This window comes from Nerophis ophidion, linkage group LG16 (genome assembly GCF_033978795.1).
Source record: "Nerophis ophidion isolate RoL-2023_Sa linkage group LG16, RoL_Noph_v1.0, whole genome shotgun sequence".
NCBI classification, from domain to species: Eukaryota; Metazoa; Chordata; class Actinopteri; order Syngnathiformes; family Syngnathidae; genus Nerophis; species Nerophis ophidion.
In genome coordinates, this window is record NC_084626.1 from 53,379,814 (window position 1) to 53,405,588 (window position 25,775).

Below are 25,775 nucleotides of genomic sequence, written 5' to 3' on the forward strand. Positions count from 1 at the left end.
GAAATGGAATCTTTGAAATTAGCACGGGAATCAGTTCAACTCAAGTCTTTCGAGTCCACGAGTCACTGAAACTTGAGCCTTTGTCCAGCAGACGAGAGACTTGAGTCTTAGTCCAGTACACTTATCATGAAATTGAATCTTTGAAAATAGCACAGGAATCAGTTCAACTCAAGTCTGTCGAGTGCATATCGTGTCTTTGAAAAGTGCATGTTAATCAGTGAAACTCAAGTCCGTCCAGTCCACATGAAACTGTAACACTTGGGTCTTTGTCGAGCAGACTTGAGACTCGAGTCTTAGTGGAGAAATGAAATGGAGTTTCTGAAAAGCACACGTGAATCAGTTCAACTCAAGTCTGTCGAGTCCACAAGTCACTGAAACTTGAGCCTTTGTCCAGTAGACGTGAGACTTGAGTCTTAGTCCAGTACACGTGTCATGAAATGGAATCTTTGAAAAGCACACAGGGATCTGTTCAACTCAAGTCTGTCGAGTGCATGTGGAGTCTTTGAAAAGCGCACGTGAATAAGTGAAACTCAAGTCCGTCCAGTCCACATGAAACTGTAAAACCTGAGTCTTTGTCGAGCAGACGTGAGACTCGAGTCTTAGTGGAGAAATGAAATGGAGTCTCTGAAAAGTACACGTGAATTAGTTCAACTCAAGTCTGTCGAGTGCATATCGAGTTTTTGAAAAGCGTATGTGAATCAGTGAAACTCAATTTCGTCCAGTCCACGTGAAACTGTAACACTTGTTTCTTTGTCGAGCAAACTTAAGACTCTAGTCTTAGTCGAGAAATGAAATGGACTCTCTGAAAAGTACACGGGAATCTGTTCAACTCAAGTCTGTCGAGTGCTTGTCGAGTCTCGAAAAGCGCACGTGAATCAGTGAAACTCAAGTCCGTCCGGTGCACACGAAACTGTAAAACTTGAGACTTTGTCAAGCAAACGTGAGACTCGAGTCTTAGTGGAAAAAATGAAATGGAGTCTCTGAAAACTACACGTGAATCTGTTCAACTCAAGTCTGTCGAGTCCACGAGTCACTGAAACTTGAGCCTTTGTCCAGTAGACGTGAGACTCGAGTCTTAGTCCAGTACACGTGTCATGAAATTGAATCTTTGAACATAGCACGAGAATCAGTTCAACTCAAGTCTGTCGAGTGCATATCGTGTCTTTGAAAAGTGCATGTTAATCAGTGAAACTCAAGTCCGTCCAGTCCACATGAAACTGTAACACTTGGGTCTTTGTCGAGCAGACTTGAGACTCGAGTCTTAGTGGAGAAATGAAATGGAGTCTCTGAAAAGCACACGTGAATCAGTTCAACTCAAGTCTGTCGAGTCCACGAGTCACTGAAACTTGAGCCTTTGTCCAGTAGACATGAGACATGAGTCTTAGTCCAGTACACGTGTCATGAAATGGAATCTTTGAAAAGCGCACAGGGATCTGTTCGACTCAAGTCTGTCGAGTACACGTGTCATGAAATTGAATCTTTGAAATTAGCACGGGAATCAGTTCAACTCAAGTCTGTCGAGTCCACGAGTCACTGAAACTTGAGCCTTTGTCCAGCAGACGAGAGACTCGAGTCTTAGTCCAATACACGTGTCATGAAATGGAATCTTTGAAAAGCGCTCAGGGATCTGTTCAACTCAAGTCTGTCGAGTGCATGTGGAGTCTTTGAAAAGCGCACGTGAATAAGTGAAACTCAAGTCCGTCCAGTCCACATGAAACTGTAAAACCTGAGTCTTTGTCGAGCAGACGTGAGACTCGACTCTTAGTGGAGAAATTAAATGGAGTCTCTGAAAAGTACACGTGAATCAGTGAAACTCAAGTCTGTCGAGTGCATATCGAGTTTTTGAAAAGCGTATGTGAATCAGTGAAACTCAAATTAGTCCAGTCCACGTGAAACTGTAACACTTGTTTCTTTGTCGAGCATACTTAAGACTCGAGTCTTAGTCGAGAAATGAAATGGACTCTCTGAAAAGTACACGGGAATCTGTTCAACTCAAGTCTGTCGAGTGCATGTCGAGTCTCGAAAAGCGCACGTGAATCAGTGAAACTCAAGTCCGTCCGGTGCACACGAAACTGTAAAACTTGAGACTTTGTCAAGCAAACGTGAGACTCGAGTCTTAGTGGAAAAAATGAAATGGAGTCTCTGAAAACTACACGCGAATCAGTTCAACTCAAGTCTGTCGAGTCCACGAGTCACTGAAACTTGAGCCTTTGTCCAGTAGACGTGAGACTCGAGTCTTAGTCCAGTACACGTGTCATGAAATTGAATCTTTGAACATAGCACGAGAATCAGTTCAACTCAAGTCTGTCGAGTGCATATCGTGTCTTTGAAAAGTGCATGTTAATCAGTGAAACTCAAGTCCGTCCAGTCCACATGAAACTGTAACACTTGGGTCTTTGTCGAGCAGACTTGAGACTCGAGTCTTAGTGGAGAAATGAAATGGAGTCTCTGAAAAGCACATGTGAATCAGTTCAAGTCTGTAAAGTCCACGGGTCACTGAAACTTGAGCCTTTGTCCAGCAGACGTGAGACTTGAGTCATAGTCCAGTACTTGGTAACAGGAGTAAGTCAAAGAACAGAGACGAGTCGGCCCACTCGTGAATACTGCCCATTTTTGAACGACTCGTTCACGACTCGCAGACCTCCAGTGGACAGACTTCTAGGACGTGTTTTGCAGCATTTTTCATTTTGCATCGGTTATTATTTGCAACATTTTCAATCAGCGCACCTGTCTCTGGATGAGTCCTCGTAACCTCTCGCAAGTCTCTTCGTCCCGGATGCTTCCCACTGATGACAGCTTGGCCAAGTACCTGACAGGACAGAACGTGGACCACGGACTGTTAAGCAGCTGATGTTTACTTGCGGGGGAAGAACATAGAGAAGCAAACAAGTGCGAGGGACTGACTCCCAAGTGACTGACTCCCAAGCTATAAAGTACCGTGGCCGTAGAAAATTATTTAGAATTGAAATGATTCATGGTCACTTCTGCCACAATCTGGAGAAATCAAATATACATTCTTAGGGCTTTCGATCCATCGCAGTTGGACTGTTTGGTTTGTCTCGGAAGACGTCTGGCCTCTCATCCAAGTAGACTTCATCAGTTCGTGTTCATGAACTTCAATTGGTCAGATCTAGTCTTAGACTTAAATTGGTCAGATCTATTCTTAGACTTAAATTGGTCAGATCTAGCCTTACACTTAAATTGGTCAGATCTACTGTAGTCCTTGACCTATATTGGTCAGATCTAGTCTTAGACTTAAATTGGTCAGATCTAGTCTTAGACTTAAATTGGTCAGGTATACTTTAGTCCTTGACCTATATTGGTCAGATCTAGTCTTAGACTTAAATTGGTCAGATCTAGCCTTACACTTGAATTGGTCAGATCTACTGTAGTCCTAGACCTATATCGGTCAGATCTAGTCTTAGACTTAAATTGGTCGGATCTAGTCTTAGACTGAAATTGGTCAGATCTACTGTAGTCCTAGACCTAGATTGGTCAGATCTAGTCTTAGACTTAAATTGGTCAGATCTACTGTAGTCCTAGACCTAGATTGGTCAGATCTAGTCTAAGACCTAGATTGGTCAGATCTATTCTTAGACTTAAATTGATCAGATCTAGCCTTACACTTAAATTGGTCAGATCTACTGTAGTCCTTGACCTATATTGGTCAGATCTAGTCTTGGACTTAAATTGGTCAGATCTACTGTAGTCCTAGACGTATATCGGTTAAATCTAGTCTTTGACTTAAATAGGTCAGATCTAGTCTTAAACTAAGACTGGTCAGATGTAGCCTTAGACTCAAATTGGTCAGATCTACTGTAGTCCTAGACCTAGATTGATCAGATCTTGTCTTAGACTTAAATTGGTCAGATCTTGTTTTAGATTTACAATGTTCAGATCTACTTTAGTCTTGGACTTGGACTTAGATTGATCAGATCTATTCTTAGACTTAAATTGGTCAGATCTAGCCTTACACTTAAATTGGTTGGATCTACTGTAGTCCTAGACCTAGATTGGTCAGATCTAGTCTTAGACTTAAGTAGGTCAAAACTAGTCTTAGACTGGTCAGATCTAGCCTTAAACTTACACTGGTCAGATCTACTTTAGTCTTAGACTTAGATTAGTCAGATCTACTGTAATCTTAGACTTAGATTGGTAAGATCTATTCTTAGACTTAAATTGGTCAGCTCCAGCCTTAGACTTAAATTGGTCAGATCTACTGTAGTCTAAAAACTTGGATTGGTCAGATCAATTCTTAGACTTAAATTTGTCAGATCTACTGTAGTCTCAGTGTTATGATCCGTGGCCTGGATCATGTTTTGTTCATTTAGTTTGACTCCCTCAGTTCTGTTTTCAGCCCCCTTAGGTTTCTGTGTTTTTGTTTACCATGGGTGATGATTAGTTTCACCTGCCTCTGATCAGTGTTCGGGACACTCACCTGCTTCCGGGCACTAATCAGAGAGCTACTTATTCTTGTTTTTCTTACTCAGTCTGGCTGTCTTAATTGCCTCATGCAACACGTTACGTTGACTCTTTCTATGAGTCTTGATTCTTGTTCAGCTTCATCATAGTTCCCATGCTATCGACACACTGTTCTGTACTATAGTGTCCCTGCCTGATTTTTGAATGTAAATCCTCTTCTTACCTGCACTTTGCCTCTGGAGCTTCCGTCTGCATCCTGGGAGAATGAACCATGCAGTGGAATGACACTTAGACTTAGATTGGCCAGATCTAGTCTCAGACTTAGATTAGTCAGGTCTCATTTTAGACTTAGATTGGCCAGATCTAGTCTCGGACTTAGATTAGTCAGATCTCATTTTAGACTTAGATTGGCCAGATCTAGTCTCGGACTTAGATTAGTCAGATCTCATCTTAGACTTAGATTGGCCAGATCTAGTCTCGGACTTAGATTAGTCAGATCTCATCTTAGACTTAGATTGGCCAGATCTAGTCTCGGACTTAGATTAGTCAGATCTCATCTTAGACTTAGATTGGCCAGATCTAGTCTCAGACTTATATTAGTCAGATCTCGTCTTAGACTTAGATTGATTAGATCTAGTTTCAGACTTAGACTGGTCAGATCTATTCTTAGACCGGTCATACCTAGTCTGACCAATCTACTCTAATCTACTTGGATGAGAGGTAAAATGTCCTCTAGACCAAACCAAACAGTCCAGTTGTGATCGATTGAAAGCCTTGAGAATATGAGCTGGATGAATAAGAACATCCATAGAAAAGTATAGATTAAAACCTCCGAAGAAAGCATATAAATAATTTAGAACGAAGTTGTTAACATTTGTAATAGTTTGGGACTTTGGTTTTCCTGCCTATAGTGTTTCTAGAATTTTTGGGAACAGTTTGCCCTGATTTTCGTACACTGTGTTGGTTATTTCACGGCCAAACATCGACCATAACAATTGTTTCCCAGCTTATCAGTTCGCAAAATGTATAAAGAATCCCATTTGTCGGACCTTTAAGAACAGATAACTGACTAAAAACCCGAGGTACCACGGTCTAAACGAATGAAATAAGTTTATTTCGGTCATTTAATCAATCAAGCATTTTGTGTGATCAGTTTTACAGTACAGTTTATACATAAACAATCATACACATACACACACAAAAGAAAAGAAAAAGAACGACGGAAAAAGGAATGGGCTGAAGCCAAAGCTTATATTTGCCTGTCCTATACCTGCACTGAAAATGAGATTGCCTGGAACAACAACATAAAAAAAAAAAAAAAAATCAATGGGATGAAAGTAATTGTTACTATATTTTATCATTTTCAATTATTTCCCCTTTCAAGGTTTTCTTAAAGCTTACACAAGAAGTGCATGTCTTCAGCTCATCACTGAGCTTCTTCCACCATTTAACTCCAAAAACTGTAATACATTTATATTTTATATTACCTATTTCAAAAATCAATATCCCCCGTAAATAATAGTTTTCTACTCTTAAATGAAATCAACTGAGAATACAAGCTGGAAGGCTGTTGTTCTTTACTCTAAAACATCATTTCCATTGTTTTCAGAAACAAAATGTCTGAAAATTTTAATACATTTGAACGTAGAAATAATGGATTGGTATGTTCATGGTAGCAAGCTTTGTGTATTATTCTAATGACCCTTTTTTGAATTTTATTATTGGGTCTATGTTTGTTTTATAATGATCCATCCATCTTCTTCCGCTTATCTGAGGTCATGTCGCGGGGGCAGCAGCCTAAGCAGGGAAGCCCAGACTTCCCTCTCCCCAGCCACTTCATCCATCTCTTTCTGGGGGATCCCGAGGCGTTCCCAGGCCAGCCGGGGAGACATAGTCCTCCCAACGTGTCCTGGGTCTTCCCCGTGGCCTCCTACCGGTTGGACGTGCCCTAAACACCTCCCTAGGTAGGCATCCGGGTGGCATCCTGACCAGATGCCCGAACCACCTCATCTGGCTCCTCTCCATGTGGAGGAGCAGCGGCTTTACTTTGAGTTCCTCCCGGATGGCAGAGCTTCTCACCCTATCTCTAAGGGAGAGACCTGAAACTCATTTGGGCCGCTTGTACCCGTGATCTTATCCTTTCGGTCATGACCCAAAGCTCATGACCATAGGTGAGGATGGGAACGAAGATCGACCGGTAAATTGAGAGCTTTGCCTTCCGGCTCAGCTCCTTCTTCACCACAACGGATCGGTACAACGTCCGCATTACTGAAGACGCCGCACCGATCCGCCTGTCAATCTCATGGTCCAGTCTTCCCTCACTCGTGAACAAGACTCCGAGGTACTTGAACTCCCCCACTTGGGGCAGGGTCTCCTCCCCAACCTGGAGATGGCACTCCACCCTTTTCCGAGAGAGAACCATGGACTCGGACTTGGTGGTGCTGATTCTCCTTACGGTCGCTTCACACTCGGCTGCAAACCGATCCAATGAGAGCTGAAGATCCCGGCCAGATGCCCCAAATTTCAACACAATATGTTAAATATGGAAAAATAAACGAATAATACAACATATGCAGGCATGGATATTTTTCCCTTTATATATTCAATATGTGGTTTCCAACATAGTTTATGATCAACTATTATTCCCAAGAATTTAGTTTCATATACTCTTGTCAGGGGTATTTGGTGACGAACCCCGAGATGCAGAGATGGAGGCAGGCATGGAGTGAGCAAACATGATTTTAATAACAATACTAAGACAAAACCAAACAAAGGGTTCAAACCAAAAGCGCGCACGTGGGCGGATAAAAAACAAAAGGCCTAGCGTGGAAGCTAACAGGTATCTAGCAGAAAACAGAAAAACTGGAAACAGCTAATGGCTAACAAAAACAGCTTACCGCTACGACGACCAGGACAAGACGTAGCACGACAGGTAATAGCTGAAATGATGCCAGACAGGACAGGTAGCAAAGACACAAGAGTGACATGAGGCAACGACAATACAATGATCCAGCAACTGACACAAGACAAAGGAGGTACAAATAGGAGCCGGCTGATTGGCAACAGGTGTGGCCAGATGCTGAAGGGGAACACAGCACTCAGGGAACAAGACAGGAAACTGACAAATTAAGAGCACTAGACAGGAATTAAGGACAGGAAATACTAAACACACTGAGGAGGAACACAGCACTCAGGGAACAAGACAGGAAGCTGACAAAATAAGAGCACTTGACAGGAATTAAGGACAGGAAATACTAAACACACTGAGGAGGAACACAGCACTCAGGGAACAAGACAGGAAGCTGACAAAATAAGAGCACTTGACAGGAACTAAGGACAGGAAATACTAAACACACTGAGGAGGAACACAGCACTCAGGGAACAAGACAGGAAGCTGACAAAATGAGAGATAGGGTGAGAAGCTCTGCCATCCGGGAGGAACTCAAAGTAAAGCCGCTGCTCCTCCACATGGAGAGGAGCCAGATGAGGTGGTTCGGGCATCTGGTCAGGATGCCACCCGAACGCCTCCCTAGGGAGGTGTTTAGGGCACGTCCAACCGGTAGGAGGCCACGGGGAAGACCCAGGACACGTTGGGAAGACTATGTCTCCCGGCTGGCCTGGGAACGCCTCAGGATCCCCCGGGAAGAGCTGGACGAAGTGGCTGGGGAGAGGGAAGTCTGGGTTTCCCTGCTTAGGCTGTTGCCCCCGTGACCCGACCTCGGATAAGCGGAAAAAGATGGATGGATGGATGGATGGATAAATGATATTTGTTGAGTATCCACTAATTTGAAATCCTTTTGACGCATCGCTCTTAGCGCGGCGCTTTAGTTCCCATGACGTTGTGAGAATGTGTTTTGGGTGAAGGACTGCTGGTGAGTTCACTGAGAGGAGGGAAAGTGGTTTATCACAAACACCACCTCCGGGCCAGACAGGTCAGGCAGATATACCGCAAACACACGCAATCCAAGAAGTGTGAGAGAATGACATCGGTCTTGATGCCCTGACTCCCCAGCACACACACACACACACACACACACACACACACACACACACACACACACACACACACACACACACACACACACACACACACACACACACACACACACACACACACACACACACACACACACACACACACACACCTGCCCCGAATCACTTCACTCCCATATCTCCAGGCCCAGCTGTGGTTTACAGAAATAGGCTTTCACCGAATCGGCCGTTGAGGTCAGAGCCTTGATTGTGTAGCGTCTACAACGCTCCTGATGTGTCGTTTCCATCGCTTGTTGAGTCTGAAACCGGTCAAGTGCCGCAGTAAGAAGTGGATTAATGCTTACCAAAGTGTTTGAAAAAATACATGTACAGTGATGCCTCACCTTAGGACAGAGGTGTCAAAGTCGTTCTCTCTGAGGGCCACATCGCAGTTATGTTTGGCCCCAGAGGGTCGATTCTAACAATGAATACTATTATTACCGTATTTTTCCGACTATAAGTCGCAGTTTTTTTCATCGTTTGGCCGGGGGTGCGACTTATACTCAGGAGCGACTTATGTGTGAAATTATTAACACATTTCCGTAAAATATCCAATAAAATTAAAAGCTGCAAGCAGCGATGAACCCGGATAAGCGTTAGAAGATGGATGGATAGTAGCTACTATTAGCAAAAAGACTTAGCAACTCGGCGTAATATCTCAACATCGACACACTGGCAAAAATGACATTTTTTTAGGAAAATTTAGTTTTGAAGGGGTTTTGTTGATTTTTGCTGAAGGATGTCAATTTTTAAAAATGTAGGTCTACGTGAGACCTACATCGAGGTTTTTGTTTCATGTCTCTCCGACATTCTTACCGGAAGTTACAAGCAGTTTTGTCTGTGTTTTCTTCCTAGGAGCAGTTTTGTCTGTGTTTTATTCCTAGGGGGCGCTAAAGCACAATTTTGAGTTTTGTTTTTCTATTAGATTGTAATTTTTGCCAGTCCTGATGTGTGTGTCCAGTTTGGTGAGTTTTGAAGCACTTTAAGGGGGTCAAATTACAGCTCAAAGAGGCAAAAATGACATTTTTTAGGAAATTTTGTTTTTAAGGGTTTTTTTCGATTTTTGCTGAATGATGTCAATTATTAAAATGTAGGTCTACGTGAGACCTACATAGAGGTTTTTGTTTCATGTCTTTCCGACATTCTTACCGGAAGTTACAAGCGGTTTTGTCTGTTTTCTTCCTAGGAGCCGTTTTGTCTGTGTTTTATTGTTAGGGGGTGCTAGAGCGCAATTTTGAGTTTTGGGTTTTGTTTTTCTATCAGATTGTAATTTTCACCAGTCCTGATGTGTGTCGCCAGTTTGGTGAGTTTTGAAGCATTTAAAGGGGGTCAAATTACAGCTCAAAGAGGCAAAAATGACATTTTTTAGGAAAATTTTGTTTTGAAGGGGTTTTGTTGATTTTTGCTGAAGAATGTCAATTATTAAAATGTAGGTCTATGTGAGACCTACATAGAAGTTTTTGTTTCATGTCTCTCCGACATTCCTACCGGAAGTTACAAGCGGTTTTGTCTGTTTTCTTCCTAGGAGCAGTTTTGTCTGTGTTTTATTCCTAGGGGGGCGTTAGAGCGCAATTTTGAGTTTTGGGTTTTGTTTTTCTATTAGATCGTAATTTTCACCAGTCCTGATATGTGTGTCCAGTTTGGTGAGTTTTTAAGCTTTTTAAAGAGACAAAAATCACACCCCCAAACAATGTTCCCTCTAATTTTCCATCTGATTTTCAGGTTGTTTGATTGATGGATTTGAAACTTTTACTATCAGATTGCAAAGGAAGAGAATACATGATATGAAACAGTACAGTTTGACCACTAAATGCTAACACCCAAATAAGTTTTACAACTTGTTTAAATCGGGTTCCACGTTAATCAATTCATGGTAAAGTGTTTAAAAGTGTGTCATTTGTTGGGAGTTCTTGCACTGTGTTGCTTTTGCTCTTGAATATGAAAAATTAAATGAAAATTAATTTTTCACTAAAAAAGGGTTCGCTGAATGCACATTTGAAACTGGTGGGGTTCGGTACCTCCAACAAGGTTAAGAATCAGGACTAAACATACAAGATTTCATGGGATTTAGTAATCAGGAGTGACAGATTGGTTCTATATGTTCTAGTTATTTGAATGACTCTTACCATAATATGTTAGGTTAACATAGCAGTTGCTTATTTATGCCTCATATAACCTACACTTATTCAGCCTGTTGTTCACTATTCTTTATTTATTTTAAATTTCCTTTCAAATGTCTATTCTTGGTGTTGGATTTCATCAAATACATTTCCCCCAAAAATGCGACTTATACTCCAGTCCGACATATATAGGTTTTTTTCCCTTCTTTATTATGCATTTTCGGCAGGTGCGACTTATACTACGAAAAATACGATACACAATTTTTTTTAATGCATTTTTTAAATTTTTTAGATTTTTTAAAAACTAAAATGTAAAAAAAAAAATGGTCAATTGCAGTAATTTCACCTCAAAATGTAGTGTATGTTACTGTCAATGGAAAAAACAGTACTGCTGTTTTCATGGTTAAAAGAAAAAAGGCCACTCAGTTGCAAGAATTTTACAGTAAAATGTACATTTGTTTTTGTTTTTTTTACTGTAAATTAAAAAAAAAAGAATCATTTTTACAGTAAAATTTTGGCACCTGAGCTGCCAGTTTATTCGTTTTTTGCCGCAAATCAACAACTGTATATTTTTCAGTGTAGTACTGTACATGACAAAACGAAAAATACGGTACACAATTATTTTTTTAATGCATTTTTTTTTTAGATTTTTAAAAAACTAAGATGTAAAAAAAAAAAAGTGGTAAGTTGCAGTAATTTCACCTCAAAATGTAGTTTATGTTACTGTCAATGGAAAAAACAGTACTGCTGTTTTCATGGTTAAAAAAAAAAAAGGCCACTCAGTTGCAAGAATTTTACAGTAAAATGTACTTTTTTTTTGGACAGTAAATAAATTGAAAAAAGCTCCTTTTTAGTAAAATTTTGGCACCTGAGCTGCCAGTTTGTTTGTTTTTTACCGCAAAACAACAACTGTATATTTTTCAGTGTACTACTGTACATGCCAAAACGGCACCACAGTGAAAAATATACAGGTTTTTTTTCCATTTAGAGAAAAATGCTGTAAAAAACACAGTAAAATTTCCGAATTTTACCTTGAAATCTATTACTACTTTTACTTTTACATGACCTACTCAGTGGCCTAGTGGTTAGAGTCCAGTGCGACTTATATACGTTTTTTCCATTCTTTAGTATGCATTTTCGGCAGGTGTGACTTATACTCCAGAGCGACTTATACTCCGAAAAATGCAGGGTTTTTTTGAAACTAAAAATGCCCTATTGTATCTGAGATAGGCGCCAGCGACCCCAAAAGGGAATAAGCGGTAGAAAATGGATGGATGGATGAATGGATGTAAAAAAATATGGTAATTTGCAGTAATTTCACCTCAAAATGTAGTGTATGTTACTGTCAATGGAAAAAACAGTACTGCTGTTTTCATGGTTAAAAGAAAAAAGGCCACTCAGTTGCAAGAATTTTACAGTAAAATTTAAATTTTTTTTTTTTTTTACTGTAAAATAAAAAAAAAAGAATCAATTCTACAGTAAAATTTTCGCACCTGAGCTGCCAGTTTATTCGTTTTTTTGCCGCAAATCAACAACTGTATATTTTTCGGTGTATTACTGTACATGACAAAACGGCACCACAGTAAAACATTTACGTTTTTTTTTTTTCAATTTAGAGAAAAATTTTGTAAAAAACACAGAAAATGTCACAATTTTACCTTGAAATTTATTACTACTTTTACGTTACACCATTTTATGGATAACTTGCTTTGAAATCATTATTATTAGTATTTATATCTATTTTAAAAAATTGTTAGAATTTTTTTTGATGGTCTGTGATGAGGTAGTGACTTGTCCAGGGTGTACGCCCCCTTCTACCCGATTGTAGCTGAGGTAGGCATCAGTGCCCTTGGCGACCCCAAAGGGAATAAGCGGTAGAAAAATGGATGGATGGATTTTTGATTATATATTTTAGCACAATATTTGAATGACCATTATTTGCGATTACTTGGAGTACATATTTTTTTTCTCCCAAAATAGAAATAAATGATACATTTAGTAAGAAAGGTTACTGTAGTTTATTGATACGTATTAATAAAATTGAGTGGCCCCTGGGCCTTAGGAGGAGCGTAATGTGCTAGTAACTCCATCAAAACACTCTTATCGCAAAGCAATCCTGCCCATTGAAATGAATTAAAAACAATTTATTCCGAGCTTGGACCTCCCAGAACAACACAATTTAAACATGTAACATGTCTTAAAAAAAACTAAAACATTAAATAAGAAATAATTGAAAAACATTACAACAGCATGTACTACAGATAACTACAATAGTTGTCTGAAATAATGTAATATTGTTCAGCATTTACTTTGGGTAGTAAATGATTTTTTCCCATGTGTAACAATAAGAACTAGGTCATCGCTGTTAATCAGAGTTGACAAGAAGTGGTCTTTGTACTAAAAGTAATGATTTGTTGAACAAACAAACAAACACAGCATCTGCAACTTCTCAATATTTTCATGGATAAATGTTTGTTTTTACTGGGGAGACCAGCTGCAGTCCGTGATATCATCAAAAGGTTCAGAGAATCTGTAGAAATCACTGCACGTAAGCGATGATATTAGTGAGCTTCGATCCCTCAAGCGGTACTGCGTCAAAAAGCGACATTGGTGTGTAAAGGATATAACCACATGAACTCAGGAAAACTTCAGAAAACCACTGTCGGTTACTACAGTTTGATGCTACATCCGTAAGTGCAAGTTATAACTCCACTATGCTAAGCGAAAAGCCATTTATCAACAACACCCAGAAATTCCGCCGGCCTCACTGGGCCTGAGCTCAGCTAAGATGGACTGATAAAAAGTGTTCTGTGGTCTGATGAGTCCACATATCAAATAGTTTTTGAAAACTGAGGACGTTGTGTTCTGCGAACCAAAGAGGAAAAGAATCATTCGGGTCGTTATAGGCGCAAAGTTCACAAGCCAGCATCTGTGATGGTATGGGGGTGTATTAGTGCCCAAGGCATGGTTTTTACACATCTGTGAAGGCTTGATTGATTGATTGATTGAAACTTTTATTAGCAGTTTGCCATGTACAGCACATATTCTGTACAATTGACCACTAAATGGTAACACCCCAATAAGTTTTTCAACTTTTTTAAGTCGGGGTCCACGTTAATCAATTCGTGGTAAACACCATTAATTCTGAAAGGTACATACAGGTTTTGGAGCAACATATGTTGTCATCCACGCAATGTTATCATGGACGCCCCTGCTTATTTCAGCAAGACAATGCCAAGCCGTGTTACAACAGCGTGGTTTCATAGTAAAAGAGTGCGGGTACTGGACTGGCCTGCCTGTGGTCCAGACCTGTCTCCCATTGCCAATGTGTGGTTCAATATGAAGCCTAAAATACCACAACGGAGACCCCGGACTGTTGAACAACTGAAGCTGTACGTCAAGCAAGACTGGGAAAGAATTCAATCTGAAAAGCTTAAAGGGGAACATTATCACAATTTCAAAAGGGTTAAAAACAATAAAAATCAGTTCCCAGTGGCTTGTTTTGTTTTTCAAAGTTTTTTTCAAAATTTTACACCTCCCGGAATATCCCTTAAAAAAAGCTTTAAAGTTCTTGATTTTCGCTATTTGCGATGCGACTGTCCATTTCCCTGTGACGTCACACAGTGCTGCCAATACAAACAACATGGCGGTTACCACAGCAAGATATAGCGACATTAGCTCGGATTCAGACTCGGATTTCAGCGGCTTAAGCGATTCAACAGATTACGCATGTATTGAAACAGATGGTCGGAGTATGGAGGCAGATAGCGAAAACGAAATTGAAGAAGGAATCGAAGCTATTGAGCGAATAGCTATTGACGCTATTCGGCCATAGCGTGGGTGTACCTAATGAAGTGGCCCATAGCATGGCTGCCTTATTAGCATCGCCGGTAAAATGTGCGGACCAAACCATCAGGACTTTCGCATCTTGTGACACTGGAGCAACTTAAATCCGTCGATTGGTAAGTGTTTGTTTCGCATTAAATGTGGGTATCTAGTTTCAAATGTACATACAGCTAGCGTAAATAGCATGTTAGCATCGATTAGCGTAGCATGTTAGCATGGATTAGCTGGCAGTCATGCCGTGACCAAATATGTCTGATTAGCACATAAGTCAACAACATCAACAAAACTCACCTTTGTGATTTGGTTGACTTAATGGTTGCAAATGCATCTGCAGGTTATCCATACATCTCTGTGCCATGTCTGTCTTAGCATCGCCGCTCAAATGTGAAGACACTCTGGTACATTCAATGGGGGTCTGGCGGCAGATTTCTTGCCAGTGGTGCAACTTGAATCCCTCCCTGTTAGTGTTGTTACACCCTCCGACAACACACCCACCAGGCATGATGTCTCCAAGGTTCCAAAAAAATAGTCGAAAAACCGGAAAATAACAGAGCTGAGACCCGGTGTTTGTAATGTGAAAATGAAAATGGTGGGTGTGTTACCTCGGTGACGTCACATTCTGATGTCATCGCTAAAAGAGCGATAAACAGAAAGGCGTTTAATTTGCCAAAATTCACCCATTTAGAGTTCGGAAATCGGTTAAAAAAATACATGGTCTTTTTTCTGCACCATCAAGGTATATATTGACGCTTACATAGGTTTGGTGATAATGTTCCCCTTTAAAAAAAATTGGTCCCCTCAGTTCCCAAACGTTTACCGAGTGTTGTTAAAAGGAAAGGCCATGTAACAAAGTGGTAAAAATGCCACTGTGACATTTTTTTGCAATGTGTTGCAGCCATTAAATTCCAAGTTAATGATTATTTGCACACACAAAAAAAGTAGTTTGTCAGTTCGAACATAAAATATCTTGTCTTTGCAGTCTATTTAATTGAATATAAGGTTGAAAAGGATTTGCAAATCATTGAAGTCTGTTTTTATTAACGAATCACACAACATGCCAACTTCACTGGTTTTGGAGTTTGCACTTTAACCGACGGCGGGTTGGGCTCTTAACCCAAATTATGCTTGCAAATTTAAAACATAACAAGTCTAAAGACTGCTCGGATCTCAAATTACTCATAGTTTGATTTCCTACTGTAATCAGATAATGAGGACTAATTGGAGTAAGTCTGATAGAAAAACAAATTCAATTAAATCCTATTACTCTGTTTTAGCGAACATTGTTTTCCCTTGTAAGTTTTTCAAGCCCATTTGACGGGTCTTTGGTTATTAGTTCCCGAGACCACACATAACTCTGCAAAGCCCCCGTGTGTGCGTTTCAGTGGAACTGTGGCACACGTCCAAATCTGGGGAGAATTAGAGTGGGATCATTGACAGCACTTTGCGGGGACACTGTAACAATTTTGGGTGTTATATTCCACAGTGTTTGCAACAGCAAAACCTGAAATATTCTGACATTGGATTCCATTTCTGAAGGGAGAACCCTAGCAGACCCCGGCACTGGAATTTGTCAAAGAATGTCAGCTAAAATTTCAACCAGTTGATTGGACGCCTGTCAATCCTCCTTTTGTCCTTAGCAAACACTCTTATTTTGACTCTCACTGTTTTAACTTAAATTAAACAAGATAAAATCCTTTCAGTACCAACAGAGCAGCAAAACTTCCGGTCTGCTAGGCACCACCTGGGGAAGCGTCAGCACACCTTTAGCCGTTAAAGCCAGGCCTCTAGAATAAAAGCGGACTTTCGACAATGTTCCTATTATTTTGAAATGCAAATATTGACAGTTTTGTTTAAACTACAATAGCTTCGAAAAAAAGCACATTCAACTGCCGGCCCGGGGGAGAAAACGCCACCATAACGACCCTGGAGTTCAGTTCGAAACTTGGCAGACAAACATTCTTGCAGAAAATTCCTAAAAGCACCACAGTGCTCCTGTTGTATCGAGGAACTCGGACCACTATGAACACATTGGCAGATTCTTGCATTGACATTTTAACCTTGCTGGTATACATAGAGCACTGGAGTCCTAACTTCTGATTTACCCCTTTAAGTCCTGTCCATTTTGGCAGTTTTTTCAATATGAAGCCTAAAATACCACAACAGAGACCCCGGACTGTTAAACAACTGAAGCTGTACGTCAAGCAAGAATGGGAAAGACTTCCATCTGAAAAGCTTAAAAACAATTGGTCCCCTCAGTTCCCAAACGTTTACCGAGTGTTGTTAAAAGGAAAGGCCATCTAGAGCACTGGAATCCAAACTTCTGATTTGCCCCTTTAAGTCCTGTCCTTTTTGGCAGTTTTTTCAAAGGCGTTCACAGGTGTTGTTGTAGCTTGTTTACTTCAGAGACAGTCAGTAGTCTATTGTTAAACATCATTAGTTATACTCGTAGTAGGAAAATGGGCTCTAGTTCTGTAGTTGATGTCACACCAAGAGGGGACGGCATATCGAGTCTGGTGATGGAAACGGGGTGTTCCAAGTACAGGTAGCTATGACTGCCAGATTCATTTTCAGGAGCAGAAAACATGTACAGAATTTGTGGATGATTCTTCATCCCAAAGCTATGGGTCCTTTAGGTTAGTAAAACATTACTCAGTTTTGGGACTTCTTTCCATTTCTACTCCCTCCACTTCATTTTTCTCCTAACTGTAGAATATTAGGTACATATTTTGATTTCTGAAGGTCCCGAGGAATCTGGACTAACAGCTTGTGGATGACTTCAGAGGTTCAACTGTACTTGGTGACATCCTATCGTGTGTGATTCCCTCATTTGATCAAATGTTTCAGAAATGTTCCTATTATTTCGAAACACAAATACTCACAGTTATGTTTAAACTCCAATAGTTTAATGTCGAAAATGAGCAAAGGTGTAACTCAGGGCCAGTCAACTGGCAGCCCGGGGGAAAAACGCGAGATCAGTTCAAAAGTTGGCAGACTAACATTCTTGCAGAAAAATTCCTAAAAACACCAGAGTTCTCCTGTTCTATCGAGGAACTTGGACCACTGTGAACACATTGACAGATTCTTGTATTGACATTTTAACCTTGCTAGCAAACGTAGAACACTTGGGTCCAAACTTGTGTTGCTGTAGCTTGTTTACTTCAGAGACAGTCAGTAGTCTATTGTTCAACGTCATTAGTTATACTCGTAGGAGAAAAATGGGCTCTAGTTCTGTAGATGATGTCACACCAAGAGGGGACGGCATATCGACTCTGGTAGTGGAAACGGGATGTTCCAAGTACAGGTAGCTATATGATTGCCAGAGTCATTTTTAGGAGCAGAAAATACGTACAGAATTTCTTGGTGATATTTCATTTGGAAGCTATGGGTCCTTTAGGTTAGTAAAACATTACTCAGTTTTTGGGACTTCTTTCCATTTCTACTCCCTTAATTTTTCTCCTAACTGTAGAATATTAGGTACATATTGTGATATCTGAAGGTCCCGAGGAATCCGGACGAACAGCTTGTGGATGACTTCAGAGGTTCTACTGTACTTGGTGACATCCTATCGTGTGTGATTCCCTCATTCGATCAAATGTTCCAGAAATGTTCCTATTATTTCAAAACACAAATACTCAGTTATGTTTAAACTCCAATAGCTTAATGTCGAAAATAAGCAAAGGTGTAACTCGGAGCTATTCAACTGGCGGCCCGGGGGAAAAACACGAGATCAGTTCAAAAGTTGGCAGACTAACATTCTTGCAGAAAATTCCTAAAAACACCAGAGTTCTCCTGTTCTATCAAGGAACTTGGACCACTGTGAACACATTGACAGATTCTTGTATTGACATTTTAACCTTGCTAGCAAACGTAGAACACTTGGGTCCAAACTTGTGTTGCTGTAGCTTGTTTACTTCAGAGACAGTCAGTAGTCTATTGTTCAACGTCATTAGTTATACTCGTAGTACAAAAATGGACTCTAGTTCTGTAGATGATGTCACACCAAGAGGGGACGGCATATCGACTCTGGTAGTGGAAACGGGGTGTTCCAAGTACAGGTAGCTATATGATTGCCAGAGTCATTTTCAGGAGCAGAAAATACGTACAGAATTTCTTGGTGATATTTCATTCGGACGCTATGGGTCCTTTAGGCTAGTAAAACATTACTCAGTTTTTGGACTTATTTCAATTTCTACTCCCTCCACTTCATTTTTCTCCTAACTGTAGAATATTAGGTACATATTTTGATATCTGAAGGTCCCGAGGAATCCGGACTAACAGCTTGTGGATGACTTCAGAGGTTCTACTGTACTTGGTGACATCCTATCGTGTGTGATTCCCTCATTTGATCAAATGTTCCAGAAATGTTCCTATTATTTCAAAACGCAAATACCGACAGTTATGGTTAAACTCCAATAGTTTAATGTCGAAAATAAGCAAAGGTGTAACTCGGAGCTATTCAACTGGCGGCCCGGGGGAAAAATGCGAGATCAGTTCAGAAGTTGGCAGACTAACATTCTTGCAGAAAAATTCCTAAAAACACCAGAGTGCTCCTGTTCTATCGAGGAACTTGGACCACTGTGAACACATTGACAGATTCTTGTATTGACATTTTAACCTTGCTAGCAAACGTAGAGCACTGGGGTCCAAACTTGTGTTGCTGTAGCTTGTTTACTTCAGAGACAGTCAGTAGTCTATTGTTCAACGTCATTAGTTATACTCGTAGTAGAAAAATGGGCTCTAGGTCTGTAGATGATGTCACACCAAGAGGGGACGGCATATCGACTCTGGTAGTGGAAACGGGGTGTTCCAAGTACAGGTAGCTATATGATTGCCAGAGTAAGTTTTAGGAGCAGAAAATAAATACAGAATTTCTTGGTGATATTTCATCCGGACGCTATGGGTCCTTTAGGTTAGTAAAACATTACTAAGTTTTGGGACTTCTTTCCATTTCTACTCCCTTAATTTTTCTCCTAACTATAGAATATTAGGTACATATTTTGATATCTGAAGGTCCTGAGGAATCCGGACAAACAGCTTGTGGATGACTTCAGAGGTTCTACTGTACTCGGTGGCCTCATATCGCATCTGATCCTTCAAGAGGTCTGGTGGGCCAAACACCTCCTTCCTTCCTGTTAGCCTCTCATCTCTTTCTTTCAACAAGCCCAGATAATCGTCCTCTCTGCCGCTTTGAAGGCCACGGTCCACCCGACCAGACAATGACCGTATTCGCCACTCACTACAGAGATAACCCTGCTCCCCGCCACTCCACATCATCTCAGCCGTACCCGCCGACATCCCCCCCCCCTTGGTGGTGACCTCACAGTTGGATGAGACTTCCTCTGAAATCCTTCCAAAGCAAGGAGACAAAGATTGTGTCTTGATATGACTGACAAAATGTAACCTCCAACACGTCTACAGCTGCCATTTGATGAAGGTTAGTGGAATGTAGGACGATATCTGGTTCTCATAATGCCCGACTGCTTTAAAGGGGATTTTGTCAAGATGTTGCCAAAGACCTTGACTAGGTCTAGTCCTGAATGCGCGAATGGAAGAGAACTCAATACACCTATGAGTGACTAAGCTGTAAGAACTCAGGACAGGGAGGATTTAAAGTAGGGATGTCCTGATCCGATCCTGATATTGAATATTGGTTTAATATTAGCGGAAAAAAATGAACAGTCCTGCACTGTGTTTATTTGTGAAAACCTTGACAGCCCGTTAACATTTCTTTTTGTATTTTAGTGAATTAATTTCCAAAAGGTGAACATAGTAGGCTTTGTTTTTCATACTTACTATCATTTTCTGTTTAGCTATTTTCACTTGATCAAGCCTGTTTTAAACATTCCACACGACAGCAAATTAAAAGTGGGTACTGTTTGTGCTGATATTGTATCTGATCATTGTTGGTAAGAGTCAATACCCCAATATTGATGTATCAGAAGGGAAAAAGTTGCATTGGGACAGCAAGAAAACGTTCATACTTACTTTGGAAATAATGTAAGAGAGTCATAGAGTTGATTATGACCCTTTATTGTAACACAGGACATGCTTTTTATTTCATGTATTTCCTGGCAGGATGATGTTTTCTTCTGATATGTGTTGTTGTTGTTGTTGTTGTTGGGGACAAGTGTTGTAAATTAGCTTTGGCTACAAACACTATGATGCATACATTGGATAAAATGATAAAAAGGACAAAGGTACGAACGCTGCTCCCAGTCTGTGGAACAGTGTCCCTGACCACCTTAGGGCACCACAGACTGTGGATGCTTTTTAAAAAAGGCTTAAAAACCCTTCTTTTTAAAAAAAAAATCCTTGTTATAGATATATGCATATACTAGATCTAGCTATTAGGCTGTTAGTTTTTATTTGTATTTATTTTTATTATCTTTTTATTATTATTTTTATTATTATTATTATTATTATTTTATTTTTTTAATACACTGTAGCACTTTGAGGTTGTTTGCGCAATGTAAAGTGCTTTTTACAAATAAAATCTATTATTATTATAATTATTATTATTATAACTGTTTCAGATGTCAATGCTTGTGCATCTTTCCCTACTTCAAATAAACCATATATATATATATATATATATATATATATATATATATATATATATATATATATATATATATTATTAGTGGAAATACACAACTTAAAAATGGCAGTGAATTGAGATTATCTTTATATATATATATATATATATATATATATATATATATATATATATATATATATATATATTCCCCGTGGCCTCCTACCGGTTGGACGTATATATATATATATATATATATATACATATATATATATATATATATATATATATATAAGAGTGCTGGGGGTTAACAAGGGGATGGTTCAAATGCAGAGGACAAATTTCACCACAATTAGTGTGTGTGTGACAATCATTGGTACTTTACTTTACTTTAAATGCACATGTTGTTGCAACCCTGACTAAGTCGAGGGAAGGGAGAAAACTCGATTGCTTGTTGTCAACACAAATAACTGGAAAAAGTGGAAATGATTTAGAATTTTGACTACTAACATAAAATAAGCTTGGGACCTGACGCAGGGTTCTCATAAACAACACGAACAAACGTGAGCACAGATCCAGTTCTCGGGACAACCGCACTGCAGGTCCCCAGATGTACAGAACAGATATTGACTAAACTCTGCTGTGTGACTGTGGACTCAATCAATAATGGCTGCAGTGTAATAGTTTTAGAGGTCCTTTTATGTACATTCTGTGTGACAATCATTGGTACTATAACTTTAACTTTAATGTCACCAATGTATGATCCTGTAACTTCTTGGTATCGGATTGATACCCAACTTTGTGGTATCATCCAAAACTAATGTAAAGTATCAAAGAAGAGAAGAATAAGTGATTATTACATTTGAACAGAAGTGTAGATAGAACATGTTGAAACAGAAAATAACCATATATTAACCGTAAATGAACAAGTAGATATATAATCAATTTTTACAGCTTGTCCTTTACAATTTTGACAAAATAATAGAATGACAAATGACACAATATGTTACTGCATACATCAGCAGACTAATTAGGAGCCTTTGTTTGTTTACTTACTACTAAAAGACAAGTTGTCTCTTAGGTTCACTATTTTATTCAGGAAAAATATCGCAATAATAAACATTTTTTTTAATATGATTTCTTGTTAAAATAAAGCCAATACTGCCATTTTTTGTGCCCTTTTAGAAGGGGTCCCCAAACTACGGCCCGCAGGCCGGACACTGCCCGCCAGCGTCCCAAATCCGGCCCGCGAAAAGTCCCAAGTTGAAAAAATATAAGATATTATTTTATTTTATTTTTCATTTCAATTTTTTTTAAATCTGTCCTTTCTGATCCATTTTAATGTTGTTACCTGTTGTGTCTCCTAGCCGCTCAGTAAAATCATATTGTTGTAAAAAAAAAAAAAAATTCCCATCGCTAATGTGACATGATCAGAGGCAAGTACGCGCTCTTTCAGTCAATTAGTGCGTGAGGAATATATATATATATCTATATATCTATATATCTATATATATATAGATATATAGATATATGTATATATATCTATAGATATATATATATATATAGATATAGATATATATATATATCTATATATATATACATATATATAGATATATATATCTATATATATATATATAGATATATATATCTATATCTATATATATATATCTATAGATATATATATAGATATATATATCTATATATATATATATATATATATACATATACATATATCTATATATCTATATATATATAGATATATAGATATATGTATATATATCTATAGATATATATATATATATAGATATAGATATATATATATATATCTATATATATATACATATATATAGATATATATATATCTATATATATATATATATAGATATATATATCTATATCTATATATATATATCTATAGATATATATATAGATATATATATCTATATATATATATATATATATATATATATATATATATATATATATTTTTTTTACCCGCTTGTCCCTTTTAGGGTTGCAGGGAGTCGCTGGAGCCTATCTCAGCTGCATTCGGGCGGTAGGCGGGGTACACCCTGGATAAGTCACCACCTCATCATAGTATATAGAAACCAATATTCCTTTTCAAGCCATATTCAGTTGAATATGCTACAAAGACAACATATTTGATGTTCAAACTCATAAACTTTATTTTTTTGTCCAAATAATCATTAACTTTAGAATTTGATGCCAGCAACACGTGACAAACAAGTTGGGAAAGGTGGCAATAAATACTGATAAAGTTGGGGATTGCTCATCAAACACTTATTTGGAACATCCCACAGGTGTGCAGGCTAATTGGGAACAGGTGGGTGCCATGATTGGCTATAAAAACAGCTTCCAAGAAATGCTAAGTCATTCACAAACAAGGATGGGGTGAGGGTCACCACTTTGTAAGCAAATTGTCAAACAGTTTTAGAACAACATTTCTCAACGAGCTATTGCAAGGAATTTAGGGATTTTACCATCTACAGTCCGTAAAATCATCAAAAGGTTCAGAGAATCTGGAGAAATCACTGCACGTAAGCGATGATATTAAAGACTTTTGATCCCTCAGGCGGTACTGCATCCGTGTATAAAGGATATCACCACATTTACTCAGGAACCTTTCATAAAACCACTGTCAGTAACTACAGTTGGTCGCTACATCTGTAAGTGCAAGTTAAAACTCTACTATGCAAAGCCAAACCCATTTATCAACAATATCCAGAAACGCTGCCGGCTTGGCTGGGCCCGAGATCACCTAAGATGGACTGATGCAAAGTGGAAAGGTGTTCTGTGGTCTGACGAGTCCACATTTCAAATTATATTTGGAAACAGAGGACGTGGTGTCCTCCAGAACAAAAAGGAAAATAACCATTTGGATTGTTATAGGCGCAAAGTGTAAAAGCCAGCATGTGTGATGGTATGGGGGTGTATTAGTGCCCAAGACATGGGTAACTTACACATGTGTGATGGTATGGGGGTGTATTAGTGCCCAAGACATGGGTAACTTACACATGTGTGATGGTATGGGGGTGTATTAGTGCCCAAGACATGGGTAACTTACACATGTGTGATGGTATGGGGGTGTATTAGTGAACAAGGCATGGGTAACTTACACATGTGTGATGGTATGGGGGTGTATTAGTGCCCAAGGCATGGGTAACTTACACATGTGTGATGGTATGGGGGTGTATTAGTGCCCAAGACATGGGTAACTTACACATGTGTGATGGTATGGGGGTGTATTAGTGCCCAAGGCATGGGTAACTTACACATGTGTGATGGTATGGGGGTGTATTAGTGCCCAAGGCATGGGTAACTTACACATGTGTGATGGTATGGGGGTGTATTAGTGCCCAAGACATGGGTAACTTACACATGTGTGATGGTATGGGGGTGTATTAGTGCCCAAGGCATGGGTAACTTACACATGTGTGATGGTATGGGGGTGTATTAGTGCCCAAGACATGGGTAACTTACACGTGTGTGATGGTATGGGGGTGTATTAGTGCCCAAAGCATGGGTAACTTACACATGTGTGATGGTATGGGGGTGTATTAGTGCCCAAGACATGGGTAACTTACACATGTGTGATGGTATGGGGGTGTATTAGTGCCCAAGGCATGGGTAACTTACACATGTGTGATGGTATGGGGGTGTATTAGTGCCCAAGGCATGGGTAACTTACACATGTGTGATGGTATGGGGGTGTATTAGTGCCCAAGACATGGGTAACTTACACATGTGTGATGGTATGGGGGTGTATTAGTGCCCAAGGCATGGGTAACTTACACATGTGTGATGGTATGGGGGTGTATTAGTGCCCAAGACATGGGTAACTTACACGTGTGTGATGGTATGGGGGTGTATTAGTGCCCAAGGCATGGGTAACTTACACATGTGTGATGGTATGGGGGTGTATTAGTGCCCAAGGCATGGGTAACTTACACATGTGTGATGGTATGGGGGTGTATTAGTGCCCAAGACATGGGTAACTTACACATGTGTGATGGTATGGGGGTGTATTAGTGAACAAGGCATGGGTAACTTACACATGTGTGATGGTATGGGGGTGTATTAGTGCCCAAGGCATGGGTAACTTACACATGTGTGATGGTATGGGGGTGTATTAGTGCCCAAGACATGGGTAACTTACACATGTGTGATGGTATGGGGGTGTATTAGTGCCCAAGGCATGGGTAACTTACACATGTGTGATGGTATGGGGGTGTATTAGTGCCCAAGACATGGGTAACTTACACATGTGTGATGGTATGGGGGTGTATTAGTGCCCAAGACATGGGTAACTTACACATGTGTGATGGTATGGGGGTGTATTAGTGCCCAAGACATGGGTAACTTACACGTGTGATGGTATGGGGGTGTATTAGTGCCCAAGACATGGGTAACTTACACATGTGTGATGGTATGGGGGTGTATTAGTGCCCAAGACATGGGTAACTTACACATGTGTGATGGTATGGGGGTGTATTAGTGAACAAGGCATGGGTAACTTACACATGTGTGATGGTATGGGGGTGTATTAGTGCCCAAGACATGGGTAACTTACACATGTGTGATGGTATGGGGGTGTATTAGTGCCCAAGGCATGGGTAACTTACACATGTGTGATGGTATGGGGGTGTATTAGTGCCCAAGGCATGGGTAACTTACACATGTGTGATGGTATGGGGGTGTATTAGTGCCCAAGACATGGGTAACTTACACATGTGTGAAGGTATGGGGGTGTATTAGTGCCCAAGGCATGGGTAACTTACACATGTGTGATGGTATGGGGG

The 25,775-nt window shown here is 39.7% G+C and overlaps 1 protein-coding gene across 2 annotated transcripts in view; it reads right to left on the reverse strand.

Annotated features, from left to right (window-relative positions):
- wnt4 (wingless-type MMTV integration site family, member 4) overlaps window positions 1-25,775 on the reverse strand; it is a 130,122-nt gene that overhangs the window by 6,716 nt on the left and 97,631 nt on the right. For both annotated transcript variants that reach the window (XM_061875532.1, XM_061875531.1), the window contains exon 2: window positions 2,728-2,809. In XM_061875532.1, the coding sequence (XP_061731516.1) occupies window positions 2,728-2,809 (82 nt within the window). The remainder of the gene's footprint in view (window positions 1-2,727; window positions 2,810-25,775) is intronic.